This window comes from Hylobates moloch, unplaced genomic scaffold (assembly GCF_009828535.3).
Source record: "Hylobates moloch isolate HMO894 unplaced genomic scaffold, HMol_V3 SCAFFOLD_3, whole genome shotgun sequence".
Classification (NCBI taxonomy): domain Eukaryota; kingdom Metazoa; phylum Chordata; class Mammalia; order Primates; family Hylobatidae; genus Hylobates; species Hylobates moloch.
This window is the reverse complement of record NW_026652278.1, coordinates 157,145,996-157,173,262: the sequence shown is the minus strand read 5'-3', so window position 1 is coordinate 157,173,262 and position 27,267 is coordinate 157,145,996. Positions and strand designations below refer to the sequence as shown.

General features: G+C 39.2%; 1 protein-coding gene across 1 annotated transcript in view; it reads right to left on the bottom strand.

The window, feature by feature from the left end:
* PALLD (palladin, cytoskeletal associated protein) overlaps positions 1–25,986 on the bottom strand; it is a 439,505-nt gene extending 413,519 nt beyond the window's left edge. Inside the window, exon 1 of the mRNA XM_032174072.1 lies at positions 25,082–25,986. Within this exon, the coding sequence (XP_032029963.1) occupies positions 25,082–25,986 (905 nt within the window). The remainder of the gene's footprint in view (positions 1–25,081) is intronic.
* Positions 25,987–27,267: the final 1,281 nt, after the last annotated feature.

Here is a 27,267-nt window from a genome sequence, read left to right as displayed (position 1 = left end):
CCAAAGATACTAATGTCTCTGCTGAGAACTAAAATTTTGTGAGACTTTAGCAATGAAATGCAGTCTGCAGATTTAGTATTTGTTAAGACTTTTCGAAAGGCTGGAGGGAGCCAATGGTGTCTATAAGGTGGGATATCTTTTCCCAGCTTGGCTGCTTGTGGGAAGGTACCCTTCAAATGATGACTCAGACTCTTGGGACAGGGTATAATATACAATATTTAATATAATTAAATATTTAGCTCATTTTCAAAAATTTAGCTCATTTCATCTACTTCATTTAATTTTTTTTTTGCCCTCCTGCCGTTTGCATTCAATCATCTATGCCATTATGGAGGTAGAAATGTCTCTCTCTTACAACTGTGGCAGAGGCAGAATAGAGAAAAACTTACTGACGTTGTGTTTTATACATTAAGCTAGATGCACATTTAGTAGCACATCTTGCCTGGTGAGCCCAGTTAAATTTAACTATAGTCCCTGGAGTTGAGACGAGATTATGTGGAGAGAGAAGATGCCAAAAAAAAAAAGATAAATATAATTTATATACTATCAACTAGGTGTCAGGTGTCATCCTAATTACTTTCTATTAACTCATTTATTCCTCTCAACAATAGTATCATCTCTATTTTACGAATGAAGAAGATGAGGCTCAGACAAGGCAAGTGACGTTCTCAGTGTCACACAGCTTGTAAATGGTAGAGCTGGGAAGTGGTCCTAGCTGACATGCTCAGAGGCTGTGCTCTTAATTACTGTGCTATACTTTCTCATAAAGTAGATGAGACAGTGTCAGCTCAGGAGGATTTAAGGTCCATCTCAGTAGAAGAGTGGCACAAAATCTTAGTGTATCAAAAGACAGCAGGTAATGAGGTCATATGGAAATGGAAGAGGCAGAGGCCTGAGGAGCCAGGCGAATCCAGTGGGCTGGTGGAGACTGTCTGGAAACGGCCCTTGCTCCGGGTCCAGCTACATCAGAGGGCAATGATGCAACAAGGCCATCAGATAGGCCCAAACATTTTTGAGGATGTGAAAGGTTCCCACCCAAGGTTGGAATCTGCCTAAGCTCTCTCTCTCTCTTTCTCTCCATGTATATATACACACACATATATATATGTATATATACGAATACGTATATATACGTATATATATACACACATATATATACCTATGTATATATGTGTATATATACATATGTGTATATACATATATACAGATATACATATGTACATATGTACATATGTACATATATACATATATACATACATATATACATATATACATACATATATACATATATACATATATACACATATACACATATATACATATATACATATATACACATATATACATATACATATATACACATATATATACATATATACATATATATGGAAAGGTTAGCTGGAAGAAACATGTAAACCATATATATATATATATATGGAGAGCTTTACATAAATATATAGGGAGCCTTACATATAGCTTTACATAAATAGTCATGGTATAATTTTTCTGTTTATGGAAACTGCTGGATTGTGGTTGTGGTTGATATAGGTAAAAGACTAGTTTCCTAGGTGGGAGCACTCAACAAAGTACTTCAGAATTCTTTGCCACTAAAAACCTGCCACAATAATTGTTAATAGGGTGCAGCAGTTTTTTTTTTTTAATTTATTTTAAAAAGTTTTCTTTTTTCTCTCTGTTGCCCAGGCTAGAGTGCAGTGGTACGATCATAGCTCACTGCAGCCTCGAACTCCTAGGGTCAAGTGACCCTCCCATCTCAGCCTCCTGAGTAGCTGGGACCACAGGCACAACCCACCATGTCTAGCCATGAGTGGCGGTTTTAGTTACCATAAAACCACAGATCCCAGAGACAAACTGCTCAGGCTAGAATCTTGGACATGTCATTCACTACCTGGGTGACTGACACATTACTTATCCTTGCTGTGCCTCAGTTTTCTCACTTGCAAAATGTGGATAACAGCAGTATAAACTTAAAGGTGTGTGTATGTGTGTGTTTGTGATGATGAGACCAGTTTGGGAAATATACACATACAAATTAGAGCACATAGTGATAACGCAAATGTTAGGGTAGATCCACCACCACTTTCCCCTCACCCTTGCAACTCAAATGTCAGCTTCAAAAGGCAGACATTTTTGTCTATTTTGTTCACTCCTGTATTCTGGGCATCCTGAACAGTGTCTTCACTGAGTAGGTGCTCAATAAATATCTGTTGACTGGAAAGGACACTTTTCAACATTTTTATTTTTTTGCAACAAATAATTGGGCAATCAAATGGCTTATATTTCTTTAAAGACTATATCTATTATAAGATGAGTAAGAGAGGCTGGGCATGGTGGCTCAAGCTTGTAATTCCAGCACTTTGGGAGGCAGAGGTGGGCGGATCACTGGAGGTCAGGAGTTTGAGACTAGCCTGGCCAACACGGTGAAACCCTGTCTCTACTAAAAATACAAAAAATATTAGCCAGGTGTGGTGGTGGGCGCCTGTGATCCCAGCTACTCAGGAGGCTGAGGCGGGAGAATTGCTTGAACCTGGGCCTCGTGCCACTGAACTCCAGCTTGGGCGACAGAGTGAGACTCTTTGTCTCAACAGATAAATAAATAAATAAATAAATAAATAAAATGAGTGAGAGAGTAAAATAAATACAACCCAATTCCCAGTTATTTTTAGTTTACAATAAAATATGTCACAACTAACAAGACAGTCTAAGAGGACATTTTTATAGGATGGGGGCTGAGTTTTGTTGTTGCATGTGCTGTCATCTGAACAATTCTCATGAGAGAAAAGCAAAAATAAAGAAACCAAGTAAAAACCCAAATAACACAAATGGATAAAGAATGAGTGCAGTTACCTCCCTGAATATTCATCCCCATTTTGAGCCCTGAAGAATTCATTGACGCTTAAGTAACCGTGAGTCAACATATTTGCGTAAATACTACAATGTGTTTGTACCACATTTTCCACTGTTTTAAGTATAAATTTCATAGAACTGAAGTGTACTTATTAGCAGGGAGACTGCAATCATCTTTGCCCACGGGGAATTTGGAGACTAACTACCGTCTCCATGATAAGTCAATAATTTAGAGTACATCTATAACCCTTCCACAAAAATGCAATGAGAGATGAAGGCTGGGGTGAGGAGAGAAGGAATGCCAAATACAAACTCCGACTCCTTACAGCTAATTTAATAATTCTGCAGTGAAAAGTGGCTTTTTATCATCCCAGGAACAAGTGTTTCTTTTTTTTTTCTTCCCACCCACTAAAAACTCTTTTCATTAAAAAGGGGGCTTGGAGAGCCTTTGCTTTGATATAGGAGAATGTGTAATACCTGCAATATTTCTTGGCTAGAGAAAAATTGTTTTCATCTTTCAATGCTAATGACTCATTAAAAAGCAAAATAAGAAGATAAAAATAAAGAAGAATGTAAAAACAAACATACATGCATACTTTTTGCTCTTTTTTTAAAAAAATGCGCAAACTGAAACTCATTTAAAATAATTTTTTTTTCCAGGCTCTTGTCTAACTGAAATAGAATTATCACCATTCGACATGGCCTTTCAATCCTAAAGCCCGTTTCAGAGTAAAAACAGAATTAGCGTGATCCCTAAGGACAGAAAGAGGGTGAGGTGGTTTCTGTAGTTTTGTGTTTCGGAAACAGAAGCCTAGAGAAAGACACAATGACTGTAATAGACACAAATCAAATGAACCACCCACTCGCATGCTGGGAAAGCCTTTCTGATCTTTTAAGCTTGCCTGTAATTTATTTTTGGAGCCTCTGCCTGTGAATGTGAAAAGTTGAGACGGAACCTGATAGTAGTTGCCTATGACCGTCAGTCACTATGGAAAGCCTTCATGGAAACCAGCTAGAGCATCTGCTAATGAGAAAATCGTTAGGGCTCATGTCGCGGCACAGACTGGGATGACTTGGTCATAATACGGTGCCATAATTAACATTCTTGTTCAGCTTCAGGTGGCTTTAAGGTCTTGGACTACACTATAGTTGGTTTACATCATAAAAAAGTATGACATGGACATAAAGATGGCAACAGTAGACACTGGGGATTACTAGAAGTGGGAGGGAGGGAGAAGGGCAGGGGGTGAGAAACTAACTCGGGTACTATGCTCAATACCTGGGTGACTGGATCAATCAATCATACCCCAAGCCTCAGCACCATGCAATACACCCATGTAACAAACCTGTACGTTTATCCCCTGAATCTAAAAGTTGAAATTATTTTTAAAAATAAAGTATAATAAATCTGAATTATATGCAGCTGTGTTTTAGTTTGGAAGAATCAACAGGGTACCAACGGGGTTGAAAAAGATAATTTTGAGCTTTGATAATGAGACTGCGTGTTGCATTGTTCATAAATTACTTATGAAAAGAAATTGTGAGAGGCCTTTGCACAACCTTTAGGTTTTCCAAAGAATCTTTATTTATTTTTATTTTTTGAGACAGAGTCAGTGGCGCCATCTTGGCTCACTGCAACCTCCACCTCCCGGGTTCAAGCAATTCTCCTGCCTCAGCCTCCTGAGTAGCTGGGATTACAGGGGTGCGCCACCATGGGTGGCTAATTTTTGTATTTTTAGTAGAAATGGGGTTTCTCCATGTTAGCTAGGCTGGTCTCGAATTCCTGACCTTGTTATTCCCCTGCCTCGGCCTCCCAAAGTGCTGGAGTTACAGGCGTGAGCCACCGTGCCCGGGCAGGAATTGTAGTTTTTAAAGCTGAAACCTCTTGACGTGGGGTCTGAAAACTCAGATCTGAACTCAAATTGTATCATTTCCTAGCTGACAAATTATGGAAAAGTTACTTATATTTCTCTAAGCCTCAGTTGTCCTTATTTGTAAAATGGGATAGCACAGCTGTAGTAAGGATGAAAGAAAATAAGGTGTGCCATTAAAATTCAGCCCTCAGGTAGCAGGTACTCATAATGTTCTTAAAAACTTCAAATTATAATTCTATGAGCTAGTTTTATTACACACTACAAATTTATCTAAATCTGTGAAATGCCTGTTTTTCACGCCCATAAGATCAGCTTTTTAGGGGCTGGGGGAGGGCTAAATTCTGAACCACATGAACATGAAGTCGTAGCATCCAAAACTTGGAACATACGTGTTTCGGAAACAGAGAAAGAATCTTAGAGAAAGACACGATGACTGTAACAGACACAAATCGCGCGAAATCACCCGCTCGCACAATGGGAAAGCCTTTCTGATCTTTTAAGCTTGCCTGTAATTTATTTTTAGAGCCTCTGCCTGTGAATGTGAAAAGTTGAGATGGAACCTGGGACTTTAGAGTTGGGAGATGTTTTTTCCCCTAAGGTCTGGAATTATTCCAAAAGCATTCCCAATGTAATTTAAAATTCAATAAGAAACCAAGATTTATTTTATATTCAGCTTTGTGCGATTGTGTCTCTTCTGGAATGAACTGTCACAGAATGAGCACAGGTATAATAACTGAATCATAAGGTCATTTGAAAAACAAGGTCTATGGCTAAAATGGACTGAAATTTATTTAAAATTTATTTAAAATAAAATTTAATTTAATTTATTTTATTTTATTTAAATTTAAAACAAATTGTTCTGAACTTGGAATGTCATGACTGTAGGACTTATATTAAGCAATTTCTCATTCGATTAAATCTTTCAATTCTCTTTGTATGCTTACCTTTTCATTTTAAGGGCAAGAGTTTTAAAACATTTTATTAGATGCCAGATAGAAAAAAGGAAGTGGATTGTTTACTTACTCAGAATGATTCACTGGATCTATAGTTCAAATCATGAGGGACATTTCATAATTCTATACATTTTCAATGATCATTCCCATTTTGCTTCTACTTATTTTTAAAATCCTACTTAATACCCTACTTGCTTAAGTAAATACTTCAGTATATACTTATGATGCCTATGTACAAGCACAATTCAAATAAAAACACAGCTTGTTTTGGTATTGCCACTCTTGTGTGTTAAAACAGGGAAAAGATCCAAGAATATAAAATATCTCACAGAAAGTTTCCTTACTGGTTATTCTCACCTGAAGGGGGATAGAATTCAATTTATTACTGTAGTAATAGGTTAAACATGAATGTGGCCATAGGCACAAATTATGTTGAATTGGTTTTAAAGAAAATAAACTTTCCCTTCTCCTGAACCTTTCATCCGTTTCGAAGCTTTGAACTACCTAGATAAAAATTTCCCTCTCATTTTTGTCTGCCTTTTTAGTCTGACTTTGAGCCAGGACTTGAAGCAGACACTATGGCTCATGCAGGAAAAAAAAACTTCCCACAAGACTGCCAGCGAAACTTTGCAGACTCAAGATGTTCGGAGAGTTTGGACAATCATCACAGTTTTTGGACGCCTATCTGAGGTAAACATAAAGCCAAACCTTGACAGTCTCATTAGTAGTCTAAGTATGATTCAATATGAGGAATTTCTGCTCTTGGCTGGTTGATATAATTACAAGATTTCTTAATTGAAATTTAATTGAAGATACAAAGTAGATACATTGGCACTTTGTAAAGCATCACAGCTAAACAATTTGCTCCAGGATACCAGATGAGCAGAAAACAAATCAATACATTCTTAGAACTGCTAAGTGAAAATTATGTAGAATAATTGCTTCAATCATTGAAAATACGATTTTTTAGCGGCATGTTTGTGTAACCAAAAGTATGTTATTAGTTATTGAGTGAGTAAAGCATTTGTCATCACAATTTGCACTTGAAAGGGTTACAGGTAAGAGCTGTTTTTTGTGCCCAATTATTTCCTCAGTCCTATGTTCTCACCCTAAACACCTTAATGAAATTGGAAAGGCATATCCTTTTAGAAATGTATCTGGAGTAAAGATAATTTGAAAGCACTAAACTCTAGAAAACCTTTTCCGCCGGGCGCGTTGGCTCACGCCTGTAATCCCAGCATTTTGGGAGGCCGAGGTGGGGGATCACAAGGTCAGGAGATCGAGACCATCCTGGCTAACACGGTGAAACTCCGTCTCTACTAAAAATACAGAAAAATTAGCCGGGCATGGTGGCAGGCGCCTGTAGTCCCAGCTACTTGGGAGGCTGAGGCAGGAGAATGGCTTGAACCCGGGAGGTGAAGCTTGCAGTGAGCTGAGATCGCGCCACTGCACTCCAGCCTGGGAGACAGAGCGAGACTCCGTCTCAAAAAAAAAAAAAAAAAAAAAAGAGAACCTTTTTAATGCTGATATAGTTAGGCTTTGTGTCTCCACCTAAATCTCATCTTGAATTATAATCCCATAATCCCCACCTGTCAAGGGAGAGACCAGGTGGAGGTAATTGAATCATGGGGGTGGTTTCCCCCATGCTGGGCTTGTGATAGTGAGTGAGTTCTCACGAGATCTGATGGTTTTATAAGGGGCTCTTCCCCGCTTTGCTTGGTATTTCTTTCTGCCTCGTGCTGCATTGTGCGGAAGGTGTCTTGTGTTCTCTTTGCCTTCGGCCATAATTATAAGTTTCCTGAGACCTCTCCAGCCATGAACTGTGAGTCAGTTGAGCCTCTTTCCTTTATAAATTACCTAATCTCAGGCAGTTCTTTATAGCAGTGTGAACACGGTCAAATACAAATGCTAGAATGTTTTAAAAGGTAATCCCAGGAAGGTAATAATGCAGGAGGGCAATGCTCTGTGGCTTAACGCCTTAGGTGCCCAGAGACCTTTATCCTAAACAGAGGGAAAACCTTGTTACAGGGTTTGTTGCAAACTGAGAAGAAAGCCTTCTGTGGCGTAGCATGTCATTTCCTTTCGTTTTGTTTTGCTGGAAGGGCAACAGGAATCTATTTGGGTTAAAGGACAGGCAGAAGTGGAACATCAGAAGTCAGGGGTCTTTTGGGAGAGTCCTGAGTAGCAGGAGTCATAGATCTGGAATAATTAGATTATTAAAATCAACACTTGAACAAAGGGGACCGGAAAGCTGTTAACCTTAAGAAAAGATTCCAGACAATTCTGTTTGACTCTCCTTTTTATCAAAACAAATAAAGGAGTATAAGTTAAAATGTATTCAGTGAAGTCTCTAACCGGCACCAAGGTACTGAGAGTTCTTTAAGTCTTGTTGTAAATTACACACCACGTTGCTTATGTGATTATTAATGTGATGATGTAATAGTTGTATTTTTATGTACAAAGAATACGAGCCTGGATTGTGTGCTAAATTCCTGTTTTTGCTCAATTACCTCCTGTAAGACTAATTTTTGGAAACCTGCTATTGATATGTCTACCTTATTTCATTTTAAGAATAATGGTTAAGAATTCTGAACTTTTATAGATTTTTGATATAGATAGCATAAAGGAGGGCTATTGGTCAGATATTGTAAAGGTGGCTATAGTTCCTTTTATTTGCCTAAACTTGCTGAGTTTCTTAAGAGGGGTGCAATGGGTATTCAAATGGAACAATTCTCACCGTGGTGGCTTCAGTATTGCAAGGTGTTAAACACCCCATCCAACTAAATGCCACAATCACTTTTCAGCCATTGTGATACCCACCACGTGATAACTCTGCACATTTCCAACCTCTTCTTGGAAAGTGGTATACGCATACACCCCTGAAGTCTTCCCCTAGCCCCAGCCACCACCACATAAGAACCACTGGCCTAGGATATGTGGGTTCAGTTATCTGAATCTCAATTACAGAAAATCAACAAAAAAAATCTCAAAAAACTTTTTTATATTAAGTGATTGTTCTTAGGTTTTAATAAAACAGATGTAAGTTAAACATAGTGATTTACCAGATTCATTTTTTTAGGCGGGGAAACTAGCTGAAGGCTTTCCATCGTCATGTGGTAACGCAGTTCAGTGAGAGCCTGGGGAGGCTGTGCCCTTCTTAATTGTGTACCACTCTCCTCTTTCACCTGGCTCCCTGCACTTGTGCTCATACTATGCTGCAGGTTACATGACTGAGGGAGGGAGTCAGATTTTGAAGAGCAAAACACAATTTTTTTTTTTTTTTCTTGAGACAGGGTTTGGCTCTGTTGCTCAGGCTGGAGTGCAGTGGCACAATCTCAGCTCACTGCAACCTCCACCTCCTGGTTTCAAGCAATTCTCTTGCCTTAGCCTCCAGAGTAGCTGGGATTACAGGGATGTGCCACCATGCCCAGCGAAATTTTTTGTATTTTTAGTAGAGATGAGGTTTCGCTAGCTTGGCCAACTCCTGGCCTCCAGTGATCCACCAGCCCCAGCCTCCCAAAGTGCTGGGATTAGAGGTGTGAGCCACCGTGCCCAGCCCAAAGCATAATTCTTATTGGCACACCTAGTTCTTAGGTGCTTCCTCCTTTCCATTGATCTGGATTCCTTTCTACCTTCCTTTTGGCGTGACTCCTAATTCAAACTGTAACCCTGTTGTATCACACTCATCCAAACTCCATGATATTCGGTATTCTTTATTCTCATCAGAGTTTACTCATTCCAGGATAACAAACGTGAAAAAAATGCCTTAGAGTTCCCCTGTGGTAGCTAGTCTTCAAATAGACTAGTAAGTGAGAGAAAATAATAAATTGTTTTGAGCCACTAAGTTTTGGAGTGGTTTGTTATGTACCATTAAATAAGTCAAGCACCACTTCAAATGTATGAATCACTCATGGTTATAAATTCCACCAAAGAGCCAACTTTTGGTGTTAATAATCCCAGACACATTACTGTCGGCTTATGTCTTTGGGTAGTTTGCCTACCTCTCTGAGTCTCAGTTTTCTCATATCTAAAACACGTAATAACAGAGCCTACCCTACAGAGCTTGCGAGAGAACTGGATAAGAGAACGTATGGCAAGTCCTTTGTAAAAAATGCCAGACATATGTAGCACACCATTTAGTGTTAGTCGTTTAATTTCTCATTGACAGAGAATGAATGAATGAGAAAATTCCACTTACAACATCAAATGTCTTTTTGGACTTTCACATCAATGTGATTCTATTACTAAGTTATAGATTGGAGTTGAAGTTTACTTAAAAAGTCTAAAAGCAAACAGCGAGAAGTACTAGGGAATATAGAGATGGAAAAGTAATTCTGAAGCTGTGTAACTTGCCTGTGAGTAATCCTTAGCAATTTCAGAGGAAAGCATTTCAGGAATTGCTTGTGTCACCATATCTGGATAATAATAATTATGGGTCATCATCATTTTAGGTGTGGGCAATCAGGAGGAGGATGTAGCAGTTGTCGTCCCAGCTAGAAAGAGAGGGCACACTAAAACCCAAACAACGCAAGGAGGGTTTCATGAAAAGATTATATCTGAAGGTGTCAGGGTATGAGGAAACCACAGGGATAAGGGATCACCTGGGGACTACAAAGCAGAATTGCTACCACTCTTAACCCTAAAGGAACAGAGGGCGGATGCACTTTCCTGAACACAGGAAAGCATTGTGTTGAGCGGAGAACTTCATTTGACTTAGGGGGCCAAGGCAAACCAATAGGAGGAAGGTGGGACACTAAGTACCTTGAGTTCCTCTCTCTTCCTTCTGGTCTGCCAGGGCCCTCCAGGACTTAGCCCAACCAGAAACCTGAAGGAGTCTGTTCTAGTCTACATGGATCAGCCACTCAGGGCAAGACAGTGGGGTGGAGAAGAGTGGGAAGAGGAGGATCTGTCAGGGTCTATGGAAGATGATGAGTCAGAGGATAATGGAGCAAAAGTAGTAAGGGCAGACTTATGATCCTCATAGTTAAATACTTGTATTTTAATAATCTTAACACAATTCTGTGGCAGCTTAAACCCAAGGAATGTTTAAGTTTCTTTTCTGATCTATGAAGAAAGGCTTTGTGAAGATGTACAGAACCCCAGAGAGGTTACTGTCTTTATTTCCTTCTGTATCCTACTCAAAGTTATAAGGAAGTAATGCCATGAGCATGACTTTTTTTTTTTTTTTTTTTTTGAGATGGAGTTTCGCTCCTGTTGCCCAGGCTGGAGTGCAATGGCGATCTCAGCTCACCGCAATCTCTGCCTCCCGGGTTACAGCGATTCTGCCTCAGCCTCCCGAGTAGCTGGGATTACAGGCATGTGCCACCATGCCTGGCTAATTTTGTATTTTTAGTAGAGACAGGGTTTCTCCATGTTGGTCAGGCTGGTCTTGAACTCCCGACCTCAGGTGATCTGCCGGCCTCAGCCTCCCAACGTGCTGGGAGCACGACTCTTCAACAATGACTCATGTCACCTCGGAAGGATTGCTGTCGCATATGTGTTTGTTTTTGTGAGTACACACAATTTTTCACAGCTGAGACAAATGCCACAAGCAGCTGGCAAAGGAGGAGACTGTTGCATATTAATTTCATTCCCTGGGAGGTCTGATCTGGAACCATTTGGGATATGGATGTTGTAATAGTCTCTAGCACTCAACTATCACCAGCTCTGCCTTTTCTCATTGCTTCTTGGAACTGTTTCTCATGCCGTCTGCTTCTAATCCTTCACCTTCTCTCTTTCAGATTCCCTTTCTGGAGGCTTCATTTGCTTCTCTTAATTTTTTTTTTTACCCCTGGCTTCAAGCTTGCTTGCTGCTCTGATCAACTAAGATCCACTTACTCTATTTGGCTGACAAAATTATCCATACAGGTGAGGCTGTGAGAAAACACTCCAGGTGCTAAGAGTCTTGGGTAATTTCTAACACTTGCCCCCCATCATCCATTGGCCTTAAGCACAGATGATTAGTGCAGGTGTAGCATTGTGTTTGCATGATGAAAGGAAAACTAAATTGTGTTTCTATAGACCTACCTGAGGATATGAAGACCTCCTGGAAGAAAGTGAGGCAAGAGGACAACAGATAGGACTAAATACGGGGAGTATTTAGTCTTCACGCTTCCCTCTTATTAGCTCCCTGTTCAAAGTTAAAATTATTTATTTCATAAAAAATGATCTTGCAGAATTGTATTTTGCAATGGCCTTTTGTAGAAAAGGTATGTCAGAAGTCACTTGAACTAAAGTGTGGTTGGGGCCCTTTCTTCCTCGATTTTAGGCAGCAATGTGTGTCCTCAGGCTCGGCCCATGGAATAAGTCCATGTTTCAGGATTCTGGCCAACATATGCCAACACATTCTTAATTAGAATGCTGGCAGCTAAACATAAGGATTAAATGGTACTATAACGGATTACAAATCACATCTGTTATATTCTGCTTGGGATCAGTGTTCTGTTTATAAAAGAAAGAGAAGCTCAGCAAAATGGCTTTGATAGAGGAGGCACTGAAGCTCAGGCCCTCACAAGTTGCATCAAGGAAGGTTGTTGCTGTGAGTAAAGACACCGGCTCTTCCTCATGTGACACCACCAAGTGGGCTGGGAATGTATACAGCACAGTTTTCTCATGAGGACCACTAAAGAATCGATCATGGCTCTTTTCTTTTTTAAGGTTTCTTAACATTGTCTGGGGGCAATGGAAGGAAGCCATTGACGAGGTTTGCTTTTAGAGAACTGCTCAATATCTGTGGTGGTGGTTCTGATGGTCAGGAGGACTCACCCAAACTCCATTGAGACAGATCTTGAGAAGGGCTGTGGCAGTAGAGTATAGCAGTTAAAAGGTACAGATTCGTTAATGCTCAAGGGGAGGGATACTTCATTTTCTGTGATGATGTGATTATTACACACTGCATATTTGTATCAAAAAATCTCATGTACCCCATATATACGTATGCCTACTATGTACCCATAAAAATTAGAAACAAAAAAGTACAGACCCAGGAGCCAGTTTGTCTCAGTGTGAATTCCATCCCTACCAGTAACTGGACAATTGGGAAGTTTTGCTAAACTATTCATATCTTAGTATGTTATTTTTAAAATGGAGACAACAAGTTTGTAGTTCACTGAATCTAACATGAAATCACCACTAGATACCATTATTTTATGAACCACTAATAAAGAAACAGCATATAGTACTGGCCAAGTAAATAAGCTGAAAAACAATTCTGACCAAATTTGTATGTGTACAAGCAATACAACCACAAAACAGCTGTTTTAAGAATGTCCTTTTCTGTAAGGAGTTCTGATTACAAAGATGTTAAAGTGTTATAAAATAGATGTCTTAGAATCCCAGAAATCTGGCAGCATCTAGCTTATTGGAATAAATGAATTTATACATGTAGTGCCCTTAGAAGAGTGGCATACACTAAGTACTCAAGAAATGTTGGCTATTAATATTATTATATCTGTTAGTATTACTAGGAGAATGACAATAACTTTCATGAGGGTTCAGTGTTAATAGCTCTGTAAGAAAATAAAGAGGAATTATTTTAATTGGTGACTTTAGAATGATGACCATAGGGTTGACAAGCACGAAAATGGCCATTTTAGCATTAACTTTCTACAATTTAGTACTATGTGTGAATCTACACAGTGACTGCACAGACATATATGATGGTGGTTGAATGTTACTGTGCTTCTGGTGTTAACTTTCAAGACCTCCTCATTAGGGGATAACAAGGCCCCTGGACTGGAGTGACCAGGCCTAGCTAAGCCCTGACCATGAACAAATCCTCTCATTTGTCAATACCTTCTCATTACTATCCTTCCAGAAAGCATGCTGGGCCCATGCTGGTCCATTAACATAATCAAATTCATATATTGATATGGGGAATTCTTGGTCTTTGTAGTGGTTCAAAGTCCAAAACTGAAACATTTTCTGTCTCATCTCCCTAGATGTCAACAACTGTGCATCTATTGCATTCTCTATGCACTAACACAATTAGAATATTCTCTGTCAAAGCAGTTGGTCTGTAATGTCTATATAATGGTGAAAATTATTTTGAAGATCTTTCTGACTTTAAAAGAACCATTAATCTTCGGATGAGAATTTTCTTTGCCTGCCTCCCTCCTTCCTCCCTCCTCCCTTCCCCCTTCCCCTCCCCTCCCGTCCTCTCCTCTTCCCTCCTCTCCCCTCATCTCCTCTCCCCTCCCCTCCCGTCCTCTCCTCTTCCCTTCCCTCCCCTCCCCTCATCTCCTCTTCCCTCCCCTCCTCTTTCTCCTCGTTCTCAAAGATTCTCCTCCATTACTTGGAAATTCATTTCCCTAGACTTGTTTTCAATTTCATTAGAAATACTCACCATTTTCAACAACCAAGGCTAAAAGCTGTCATCTTAGGAAAAAGTTCTTATTCCCTAGGGTATTTTTATTTACATTTTTTTGGACCACAACATGTGGATCATATGAACAGTGACTGGAAGCTTGTTTCTGTGGCCTAATTTACCATACCCTGTTATATGGAACTAGACTTCACCACTGGAATTCACAACCGAGAGAACAAAGCTAGTTTTCACTTGCAATTAGTATTATTTTTGGCCAGGAAAAGCTTTTGATTGGATTTCTCTATCAGAGTTCAAGAGACCAGCAGTTTAGTCCTATTTCAGCAGATATCCAATAGGAGACTATTTCTTGGTTCAAATCAATTAAAATTAAATAGGAAAGAACCATTTCTATTGTTATACATCATTCGAACACCAACTGGTAGAACTATTTTGCATCTTGGTGAGCACAGTAACCTATATCAAGTTTCATACTTAAAATTGTATTTGCTACAGTTGTTTTTATAAAGTAACTCCAAAACGTCAAAAGAATGCAATGTCTAAATGGAGTCCTTGAATTGCTGTAATTATGCTTAAGCAGATTCAGTGATCCATGAGGAGGTACGGCCCCAAGGCAAATGAAGAAACATGTTGAAAAGTACTTAAAATAGACTCTGCAGAAAAGATTTGAGACATTGAGTAGTTTTGACTGTGAAGGTATCTGAAACTTCAGGGTCAAATTCTTTCAAAACAACTCTTTGATACTAGTTTGCATACTAATAAATTAAACTTCCAAAAAGCACATCCTTTTCCTTTTGAGAGCTTTGCAGCATGGTATAATACTTAGTAGTAAGAAAATGCAAAATAAAAGGTCAATTTATCTAGCTGAGGAAAAGCCTGCATTTGTTACTTAAATTATTTTTAGATTTTTCTTCCTGCTGAAATTATTGAAATACAAAAACAAAGAGTGGCTAAAGTATTGGGGAACCACTTTCTTTTTCTTTTCTTTTCTTTTCTTTTTTTTTTTTTTTTTTTTTGAGACGGAGTCTCGCTCTGTCACCCAGGCTGGAGTGCAGTGGCGCAATCTCGGCTCACTGCAAGCTCCGCCTCCCGGGTTCCCGCCATTCTCCTGCCTCAGCCTCTCCGAGTAGCTGGGACTACAGGCGCCCGCCACCACGCCCGGCTAATTTTTTTGTATTTTTAGTAGAGACGGGGTTTCACCGTGGTCTCGATCTCCTGACCTCGTGATCCGCCCGCCTCAGCCTCCCAAAGTGCTGGGATTACAAGCGTGAGCCACCGCGCCCGGCTACCACTTTCAATTAACTCTAGCAAATATTTAACACGTGCTCACAAAGCAAACTGAGGGAAATTGCTAAACAATTTTAAAAGCAGCAAGAAAACAATAGTCAAAGATATTTTATTTTTGGAAGGTGTTCTAAATTGACAGTAATCCACAATATGGCTGACCTTCACAGCTTCTACATTTAGAAAGAGAGGATGGGGAGATAATTAGTTGTATGAAGGAGGAGTAGAGATGGAAGCAAATCACTTTTCTTTGGCTTTGATCCCATACCCTGTGGCAGTGAAGGAACAGAAGGCCAAGTGAGGTAAAAATTTATAAAAAATAGTATGTTATACAGAGACCAAGGGAACGTGTCCCACTACTCTCTGGCAGCCTTGGTGATGATTCGGACTCTGAGATACAAATCTAGGACTCAACAGTCAAAAGCAACTTTCAAGATGTATTTCTGATAAATCATTTGTTTATTTTATGCTGTTGAAGTGTTCCATCTCCACAGGCTCTATACCATTGTGAATACTTAGTAGTATAAAAGAAAATGGCGGTATGAAGATTTTAAAGAGAGGAAACAGAGTCAAAGGTTTTTGAAAAGGTAGAGTGTGGGGAGTTTATACTAAGTCAATGACAATAAACTATAAAAGTGAACACTTTAAAATAATAAGTAAACTTTTTAAATAATAAATTAATATTTATTAAGACACTACAATGTGCTAACAGTTTTAAGCTTTTTCTCTGTGTTAATTGACTTAACATTCATAATTACCCTAGAGGTAGGTACTTCTATTATTTCCATTTTACCAACAAAGAAATTGAGGCACAGAAAGTTGAAATAACTTGCCACAGTGACCTAACTGATGCATGATGGAGCCATGAGTCACATTCTGGCTCTAGAACCTCTACTGTCAACCACTAAGCTCTTCTGATGCTTGTTTCACGAATCCCTTTTAATTCTAAAGGGATTATCTGAAGAAGCTTCTTATATACAGGTTTTTTTTTTTTTTTTTTTTTTGCCATCTGCAGCAAGTAAACTGGGTAGATGATACCAAAAAAGATCTATGGCACAAGACTGACTACATGTAATAATCTACTGAAACACCACAAATTCAAAGCAAAAGACATTAAAAAATCTCTACCTTTATTCTTCAGCTACATTTATTTTGGTGTTTATTGTTTTCTTGTTAAATCCAGAAACTTGACCATTAAGATATAAACTGATGCTACTGTCTAATTTAGCTACTGCTACTCATGACTAGATACCAATGACTGTCGTAACCAATTCAAACTTCTAACTGTATAGTGATATTCCACTTTTGCCTTGAATATCAGCCTTACTTCTTGGTTCACTAAGATATCAGTGTGAGCAACACTGTCACAGCTTCATGCATTTATACAGCTGGAATGGGCTTTTCATAACATCATGGTGTTACGGGTTGACCAGAAGAGGTAATAAGGCAGCTGCTGCCACTCTATAATATTCAAGTCATTAAACAAGAATTCCATGCAACAGGGGCAATATTTCCTGGGCTTGCTGGATACTGAATTATTCCATTTCACTAAGGTCTGCAGAAATAGACTGAATATTCTCATTAATGATGGCCTTGCAGGTAAGCTACTGCAGAGGCGTAGCTAGTTTTAAAAGTGAAAATTACAAGTGGGTAGGTATTGGATGAAAACAGCGGTTAAGAAAGAATGGAAAGATAGGAAAGAGGATAAAACCTCACAATGCGTCACATGCCTTTCATAAGTTAACTCCCAGAAATGGTCTGTGTGGAGGAGTCAGAGATAAGGCTATCTTTTCACTTAAGTGAAAATAAAGGTGCCATTCTCTCTCTTTCTCTCTCTTTTTTTTTTTTTTTTTTTTTTTGAGGCAGAGTCTCGCTCTGTTGCCCAGGCTGGAGTGCAGTGGCGCGATCTTGGCTCACTGCAAGCTCCGCCTCCCAGATTCACGCCATTCTCCTGCCTCAGCCTCCCGAGTAGCTGGGACTATAAGCGCCCACCACGATGCCCGGCAAATTTTTTGTATTTCGAGTAGAGACTGGGTTTCACCATGTTAGCCAGGATGGTCTCCATCTCCTGTCCTGGTGATCCGCCCGCCTTGGCCTCCCAAAGTGCTGGGATTACAGGCATGAGCCACCATGCCCGGCCAAAGATGCCATTCTCTTATTGAATTTCTTTTGCTTTCTAGTTCAACAGCAATTGGGTGTTCTAGGGAATATTTATTGTCCTCCATAAAATATAAAGGCTTTCATTTGTTCAATTCAATGCAAATACACAGAAAGAAAAAAAGATTTAAAATGAATTAAGAAATAAAAGAATGAGAAAATAGGCAACTATGAAATTAGGTTTTGTTTTCTTATGGATTCTGCCCTAGTGTGCTTGTTCCTATTGTCTAGGTATGTAGATGGGAGGAGAGGCAATTGGGTTGGTGAGATAGTGACAGGCAACACTTGTTCATTTTCAAATTCCCTCTCACTAGTCCTAACCAGGTCCATAGGGTGTGTGTGTGTGTTTGTGCCTAATGCAGACTTTTTCCTTAAAAACAAGAAGCTCACATACAGATTTTTTAATTGTCTGCAGCAAATAAAGTCGATAGACTATACCGTAAAAGATCCATGGCACAAGACTTAATACATATAATATTCTACTGAAACACCATAAATTCAAAACAAAAAAAAAACATTTTAAAAGCCTCTAAAATATAACTAAAACAACCCTGAAAATTATATGGACAAATGGCTAAAAGCCAACCTATCCGATTCACAGTGCTTAACACCAGGATATTTTCTGGATGGTTTTTATGGAGTAAATCATAGTATTCATTAGAAACATTGCTGCTGAAATTATTGATACATCATAAGGATAGTAGATTAACACAAAAGTCAATATTTTTCACTATTAAGTATTAAAATGATGTAGTTTATATCTGTGTCTCTACTTCCCACCTTAAGATATAAAACACTGCCAACACAGTTGACTCCCCACAACTCACGTGCTTTATCTCTAAGGTTACTGCTGTCTGGAATTGAGTGTTCCTCATTCCCACACGTTTCTCTATACTCCTACTACATCCCTAAGCCTGAAATAGTACTATTTTGCAAATGTAACTTCATATGCAAACATCTGTCCATGTAATTTATGTGTAAGTTTTTACAACTTGCTTTTCTTTGGTTGATTTTATGTTTATGAGTTTCATATATCCTGATACATGCAGCTCTAGTTCATTTGTTGTGTGACTGTATCACAATTTATCCATTTTCTCTTTGATGAATATTTAGGTTCTTTCCAGTTTTTTGAGCACATATTTATTGAGCACCTGTTACATGCCAGACACTGTTCTAGGCTCTGAGGACACAAGAGTGAGTAAAACAGATAAAGTCCTTACACCTAAGGATTTTATATTCTAGCGAAGGAAGAAAGACAACTACAAAAATCAAACAAATAAAATGTACAGTATATCATATGAGATCTATGGAGGAAAGCAAGAGAGTGGAATAGAGAGTAGGGTAGGCAGGAACTTTCTTTAACATAGAGTAGTTATAGGAGGCCATATTGTAAAGGTGATAGAGATATGGAGAGGATCAAGGATTTAATCCTGCAGGTATCTGGGGGAAGAGATTTACAGAGGCAGCAGAAAGTACACAGGCCCTAGACAAGAACAAGCCTGGTGGTGTGATGGAGGTGCAGCCAAGAACCCCACTGGCTGGGGGAGTGGCAAGAGGTGAAGTCAGAGAAATGAGGCCTGATTAGGATGTATAAGAACTATGGATTTTACTTGGGACTAAGTGAGAAGCTCCTGGACGGTGTTTGGGCAGTGCTGTGATAATGATTTCATGAAAAAGAATTACTCTGAGTGCTGTGTAGACTGTGATGAACAATAACAAAAGCAGGGAGATGAGTTGTAAGGTAATGCAAATAACAAAGAGACAGATGATGGTGGCTTGATGTACAGCCTCATTTATGGAGGTGGGGTGAAATGGTCAGATTTGGAGACATTAAAGGTGGTGCCAACTGTATTTGCTGGATGAATTGGATTTGGGGTGTGAGAAAAAGCGGGGTCAAGGATGACTTCAAGGTTTTTTTCTTGAACAGCTGGAAGGAGGGTTGTCTTTTGTTGACATGGAGAAGATTTGGAAAGAGAAGGTTTTTGGAGGAGAGGAGAATCAGTAGTTTTGGACAAATTTGATAAGACTATCAGACATCCAAATAGTGATGTCAAGTGGCAATTGTGTATTCTATAAAGGTTTAGTGTAGGCACATCTTAAGTTAATTGCGTATTGTAAAACAGTTCTCCAAATTGGTTGTACCTATTTCCATTTCATGTTGCAGTAACAGCACATGTATTGTCAGGATTTTTTCATTTTGATAATCTGATGGTATTATCTGGTATCTCATTGTTGACTATATTCTTTAACAGCAACAATACTCCTGGGCTAAGCCATCTGGATCTTCACTTTACAAGCACTGAATATTCATAAACTATTGGCTAGTGGTGCTGTTGCTGCATTTTCCGGAACCAAATCAGCCAAAAGATGGGAGGTACCACATACTGATACCTTTAGTAAGAAAAGTAAATTGATGGCTTGTTTTTCTTACTGTCGTTTTTGAGGAGATGGAAATTTCTACTGACAGAGTTGCATAGATTTGATATGGCTAATCCTCTTGTTTTGGCTTTTGATGATGATCAAAGTCTTGCTGATGTAAACTAATTGGAGGCATTGGATATGCTGTGTTTTGATTATAAAAAGAAATAATTGTATTACTTTTAATTATATACAGTAAATAAAACTTTACAAGGCTAACAATGATGACCTAGTAGGTATCTTATGATTAGATATGAGTAATTGGATTTAGACTATTAAAGCACATTACCGGATTCCACTTTTACTACAATAAGTGGGTGTTTAAAAGTTTTTTTGGCATACGTACACATTTACCTTATATTAATAATATAAAGATGTGTTTGGACTACTTGTAGATAAAATGGGAATGCTTTGTTTTATTTGTAGTTATTTTCTGAATAATAACTTTATTTGTAGTAATTTGATGGAGAATAACGTAGTTTCTCCCCATGTCCCAGTCCCTGTGTCTTGATCCTGCTGCCTGCTACCATGTTTTCCTGTGTTGCATTCCCTGTGCGTCAGCCTGGACTTTTCCAATGGCCAATTTCCAAGCTCCTTGGCACCACACTTCACTCACCTCCCAGTACAGCTGCCAACTACCCAACACTGAATGTTTCTACACTAACTATACCCACCTTAAAAAAATATTTTCTGTTGACTGACCATTATTAACTTAATACAAAAAAAGGGAAGGATACCCATGAAGGGCTTTGTTTTCTTTTTCCATATAGAGAGATACTGGAAAATTGCCAGGCTACCATTTTCTTTGAAGATATTTGGAATATGAATTCCAAGCGTAGATTTTTAAAGGTGGCAATTCCACTATCTCCATTTCTGGAGGCTGTCAGTAAGCCATGCATAACTTCTAACTCCACAGTGACAGTGGCTAAGTCTTCTCATTAACAACTGCAGCACAGGATCAAGAATCGTAAGAGCTGAGTTATACCCCAGTCTCCATAACTAATGAATGATTTTTGTATTACTAGGCACATCGTTTCACAGTTTTCGATCCCAGTCTCCTTACATTTAAATGGTTTAAAACATACAGTTGATAAAATATTTTTAAAGGTATAACCTTTAAAATAAATAAATAATACCTTTAAAAATAAATGAATACCTTTAAAAATATACGGCTTCCTTTTTATAATACCAGAGGTGATTTTGAACTAAAATTCTTCACAAATTTTTTAGCAACTCACAAAGTCAAGAGTGGAGAGAACAGGGAAGGTGAGTGATGTCAGGGGAATGGCTCTTTATGCTGTTTGGAAGGAGTATATGAGCATATGGAACACTTGAGCATAAGCAGCGAAAAAAATGAATTCTGACTTGATTTCATTTAATGTAGTAGTTCAAATTGTTAATATAATTTGCATATCATGTGAGTACTACCTCAATTGTTCATAACTTCCTTTTTTATGCATAGGGTTTTCTTCTATCAGCTCTTCTCTCTCTTGTTGAGATTTTGTTGGATATGCAAGAATAAAGGAGGAAAACATATTTTCAGTCCTGTTTGTGGTCATAAGTGGTGTTCACACAGTGTGAGAGGGTGAAGTGACTGTATATGAAGTACAAATGCCTTGCCTGGAAGTGACTGGCCTGGTTTTACCCTGTTGTTTCTGTTACTTCTTCCCTGAGCAGGGGCTACTTTATCCACATTTGTAAGGTTCATCATGCTAGCTTTCCAAAGCAAACAATCTCTGTTGTTTACTCTAAGCTCCAGCCAGCTGCTTAGTAGCCCAGGCATGTTAACCTAGCAATTGGTTTCCCTAATCTGGACCCAGCTTAGTCACTAAGATTCTGCTCTGTTCTTTTGTCTTTCTGGAGCTATGGTCCTAACTTTCACTTGCTTAAACTCTTGCAAGGTAAAGGTTTCTCCTCGTGTTCTAGCTCCTGCACCTTGATCCTACTGTTTGCTACCATGTTTTCCTGTGGTGCATTCCCTATAAGTCAGCCTGGACCTTTCCATTGGCCAACTGCCAAGCTTCTTGGCACCATACCTCACTCACCTCCCAGTACAGCTGCCAACTACCCAACACTGAGCAGCATCTCTGCTCTCAGCAACAAGTGTCTCTTGGGCTTCTGCTTATGGCTTGCTTTAGATTCTCCTGACATCCCCTTGCCTCTCCACACATCTGTCAACTGCTTCTGTGACCTCAGGAGATGGCCTGCCAATCAATAGGTCTGCCTAAGCTCCAGGTCCTAGGTCCTCTGGACTGACACAGTCTGAGTCAGGTTCTAAAATGCCCCATTGCAGGAAGTCTTTAATAAAGGTTTTCTTCCTGATAGAAAATTTCCTTCAAAGATTTTCTCTTATGACTGTCATAAGTCTCATGTGGTCAAAAGAGCTCGATGTTCTTAGGCGTCTGGTGCACTTACAAATACGTGACAAGGAGGATCAAGATCTTTGGAACAGAAATTAAGAAAATCCAATGCGCATCTATGCTCTCCCTCTCAAACAAAAACAACGCCCAAACCCAAAAAACTCTACAGGATGCAACAAATATGACCAGCTAACTTTCAACAATGGAACATTTTATGAGACTTAATTATTCTAGAAGGGCATAATTTGTCAAGTTTGGACTTTCATAGACTGCAGAATAAGAGAAAACTAGTTAATAATACTGCAGATACTAACTAAATTAAATTTTAGTTCCGCTACCCCCCAAAAGGCAGAAGTGTGAATTTGATGACCCATAGAATCACCAAACGGTTAAGTGAATTTTAATACAGTAATTATGGTCTGCTCACCTGAATTAATCCTTCAATGCTAAGTGGACTGCTTTCTGTCATTTTTTAAAGGTTGTAGTATACTTTAAGGGTTATTTTGGAAGTAAATGCAGGTGGAACCATATGTAGTTTGAAAACCTGTGGAACTGTTTTGAGTGACATGAGAATGAATGTCTAATGAAAATTATTTATTTGCAAGATTGGTAGGTTAAAAAAATCTAAATAGAATCTGAAACATTCATTTCTGTCAAAGGTAAAATGTAAGAAACAAATCCTTCATGTATATAAATCTGTGTAAATAATCTACATAAATAACATAAATGCAGAATTTAGAGTGACATATTTAATTAAATGAAAACATTAAAAAGTTTTTTACTGCCCCCTGCTGTCAGTTTCTTAAATAATTATAGTAAAATTACTGTAAAGCTGACTCAAGGTGAATTAGTTGAACAAATTGATTGGGGGAAAAAAATCGCCCACCTCTAATCACACCACTTTTCAGCCAGTAATGCTAATTTTTACTTCGTGTGTGTGTACAATGAGGTCAGATTAAGAAACCAACACTAGCAAAGCTTGTGTTAGTGAGCAAAGGATCAGAGATACAGGGAAGTTTGTGATCTGTGAAATGCTATTAATAAGAAAGTACCAGTGTTTCAATTTAATCTTTAGCCAGTGATGTCTACTTTACCATTTTTTTCCAAATCAAATAACTTTGAGTTAACTTTTTTTTTTTTTTTTTTGAGACAGAGTCTCGCTCTGTCACCCAGGCTGGAGTGGAGTACAGCAGTATGATCTCGGCTCACTGCAACCTCTGCCTCCCAGGTTCAAGTAATTCTTGTGCCTCAGCCTCTCGAGTAGCTGGAATTACAGGCACTCGCCTCCATGCCCGGCTAATTTTTTGTATTTTTAGTAGAGGGGGGTTTCACCATGTTGGCCAGGCTTGTCTCGAACTCTTGGCCTCAGGTGATCTACCCACCTCGATCTCCCAAAGTGCTGGAATTACAGGCATGAGCCACTGTGCCCGGCCCTCGAGTTAACTTTTTAAATATTTATGTAATTTAGGTAAAGCATTCTGCATGAATAAAAGCAAAACTTCCAAGATAAATGAATATTCATTATTCTTGTAGTATAATTCTGACTTGTTGTTTTCATTTTGCCATATAAAATTAAGAAATGAGAAATAATAAAGATAATAGGTAACGCTACTGCAGCAGTTACTAGCTGCAAGGCACTGCTTTAATTTTCCCCATGTATTATTTAATCATAAAACAGAATAATGTAGGTATCATTATACTTCCCATTTCACAGACGAAGAAACTGAGTCACAGAGGGGAAGAGTAACTGGACTAAGGTCCCACAGCTGGGCAGTGGAATCACGACTGGAAACCCTGCAGGGGGACCCCAAGTTCTCTTTCCCCTTAACATTTTTGCACAGGGGAAGGTATAAACTCTACAATGAAGTCAGAAGAATGTATAGAACTCCTAATGAACATGGTGGTATGAGTGCCTATTAACTCTAAGTGCATACTCCCTTCACTGTTATTTCTTGCTGTCTCCATGCTCTAGTGGCCAGAGCCTGTGTGGGAATAACAGGCAGACCTGCGGAGCTCCTGACTTGGTTTATCTTTCTTTCTTAGGAAAGTTCTGCCTTCCTTCTTTGCATCACATCGAAGGGGTGTGCGTGTGTGTTTATGTTACTGAATATGTGCCTATTTAGTCCATGCCTGAGACTAGATTATCCATTTGGGGGATAATTTTTGTTTGGTTTTTGTTTCTCGTATGTGAGAATTTTTTTTTTCTTTCCAACTTTTACGTTCGGGGATACGTGTGCAGGTTTGTTTCATGGGTAAATTACATGTTGCAGGACTTTGGCCTACAGATTATTTTGTCACCCAGGTAATGAGATTAGTACCTGATAGGTAGTTTTTTGATCCTCAGGCTCCTCCTACTCTCCCCCTCAAGTAGGCCTTGGTGTTTATTGTTCCCTTTTATGCGTTATTGGGGGCTAATCTGAAGGTTGGCCTCTACACACTTGTGCCTTTCACGTCTAGATAGCTGCTAGTTTCAGCCATGCTTTCAACCATCTTTAACAACTCATATTCAAATATACACACACTTTTCACAGTACTTCGAGTAAGTCAGTTTCACATCTCAAGTGTGCCTATTTGTTACTAGTTCCACCATCTTAGAGAACAAACTGTTTCCACTGCTCTTTGCCTGCTCAAGTCCTTTGCCTTCCCTCCTTAGCACAGAGGGTGCATGACCACAGATAGATCACGCCAGGGACAACTAGGACAACTCGTAGTGGCGATTCTCTCCTTGCAAGTACTCTACTTCAGTCTCCAGAGGGCTAATGACACAGGAAATCTTTATTCCTCCCATATTAAAGTAACACCAAAGTCAACAAAATCATTTGCTATGCACAATACAAAAATTCATACCTGACTCGAGGAGTGGGGTTTCCAGTGACTCTACACTCCAGATAAACTCGGCTCCCTTCTGCTACTTCTTGGCTCCTCAGCTTTTGGATGAATCGAGGTGCAGCTGGGAAGTGGTGGGCGCCGTGGGGCTGTGGGTGAGACTTGCGGTTGTGTGGCACTGCCAAGTCCTGGTTGTCCTGGTAGCAATGCCTGGCCCCAGGGGACTTGACCTCTCTTTCCATCTCCCCTTGGTCTTCCGTAGGGCTCTGGCTGGCTGAGGCACTCAGCAGGGCTGACGGCTGATTTTTAGGAGACAGGTACCCACTGTCTGGTGACGAGGACTCCCCATTTGAGCTTCTGTTTCTTGGCTTTGCGGCTTTAAATATGGATGTCAGCTCCTCGATTAAATTAGCCGCCTTGTCACACAGCTGGCTCTGGGGGCCGGCCTTTCCTTGATGTGGCATTTTGGGCTTTACGTTTGTGCTGGGAGTTTTTGCACCACGCTTTTCAGCCTTTCGGAGGCTCAAAATGTAGCTGGGCCTGGTGAGCAGGGGTGACATGGCAGGTTTCCTCTTTGAAACAAGTGAAGAGATATTCTTAGTTTGTTCTTCTGCCAGAGGCTGGACAGGTGTTGACCTGTTATCCTGAGGTCTCCTTGAGGTGTGTTCACCCAATTTGGTCTCCTTATGGGAAGGATGTTCACAGAGGCTTGCAGAAGTATTGAAAATCTGCGAGATCTCCTTTTCCGAGTCAAAATCTTCTGTTTCGGGGTCAGCTATGGCTCTCCGGGCCAGGTCAAGACTCTTGTTTATCTCTTCCTGGCTGAGGAAAGCAGAAAGGCCCGGGAAGAAGTCAGTATTCTTGCTTTCTTCCTGCATGTCTGAGAGGGAGTCATAGAAGGACTCATGGGAGGAGGTCCCTGACATATTTGAACGGTCTTCATGCACTCTGTGTCTGCTTTCAATCGGAAGGCCGGAGGCACCGGAAACTGTTTTCTGAAACTATGTTCTGAAAGACAGCATAGAATGTCATTAGTAGCAATGATTTTTTCCCCATTTTATCATAAAACTTCTAAGTCATAAATTGGGAGAAACATTAAAGTGAATGAATATAAATTTTCTTTATTCTACAAGTTAGAAGAAATATCAAGTATACTTGTGTTCATCATTTTATGATTTTAATACATGCCCTGTGAGTGCTATCAAATATCTCACTGGGCAGTATTAAATCATTCAAAAAGATGATGTGTGCAGTAGGCACTATTAGTAGGACAGAGCTCACAGGCAGCCCCCCGCCCACCCTACTCAAACTCTAATTTGATTAACGTAATGAGATCAATAGAATATTGATAGTTTTAGTAAATCTGACTCTGATCATCTAACCCTAAACCACAAAATGCATTTTAAGGATTCCAATTTTCATTTATTTATGGTTTTCAGTGAAATCTTTGAAACTTTATTGTCTCCAGTTGTGTTCATTCATATTCATTCACTCAACAGTCCAACAGACGGTAATAATCACTTATTATTAAATTTCAGGTGCTAGAAGTACAGCTGTGCTGTACGCTAGGGATGGGCAAACTTTTCTGGAAAGGGCCAGATGGTAGATATTCTTGACTTTGTGAGCTGTTCAGCCTCCATTGTAATTACTCAACTCTGTATGAGCATGAAACCAGCCATAGATGATATGGAAGTGAATGAGCATGACTATGTGCCAGTAAAACTTTATGGACACTCATATTTGAATTTTATATCATTTGAATGTGTTAAAACTATCATTATTTTGATATTTAATTTTTAAACAACAGTTTTAAAATGAGAAAAATATTCTTAGTTTGCAGGGCATACAAAAAAAAGGGGTTGGGATGGATTTGGCTCAGGGGCTGAAATTTGCTGACCCTCGATCCAGACTTACAACACAGTTATCATGTTCAAGGAGTTAAAAGTCATGGGAGGTAGTAAAGTGGAGGAGTAGAGAAGATATTAAACAAATAATATGTTAATAATATAAAATTTTGATAAGGCTTTAAAGGAAAGTGAGAAAAACCTGGGGGCTATGAGAGCCTAATCTAATCTTAAAGGGCATGAGAGAACTAGAGGCCTGGCATAGGACACTTACATGGGAATATCAGCAGAATTAAATAAAAGGTGTTCCGGTATCTGTAAGCTATTACAGCTTTAAATTCCACTGACATTTCGAACTAAATA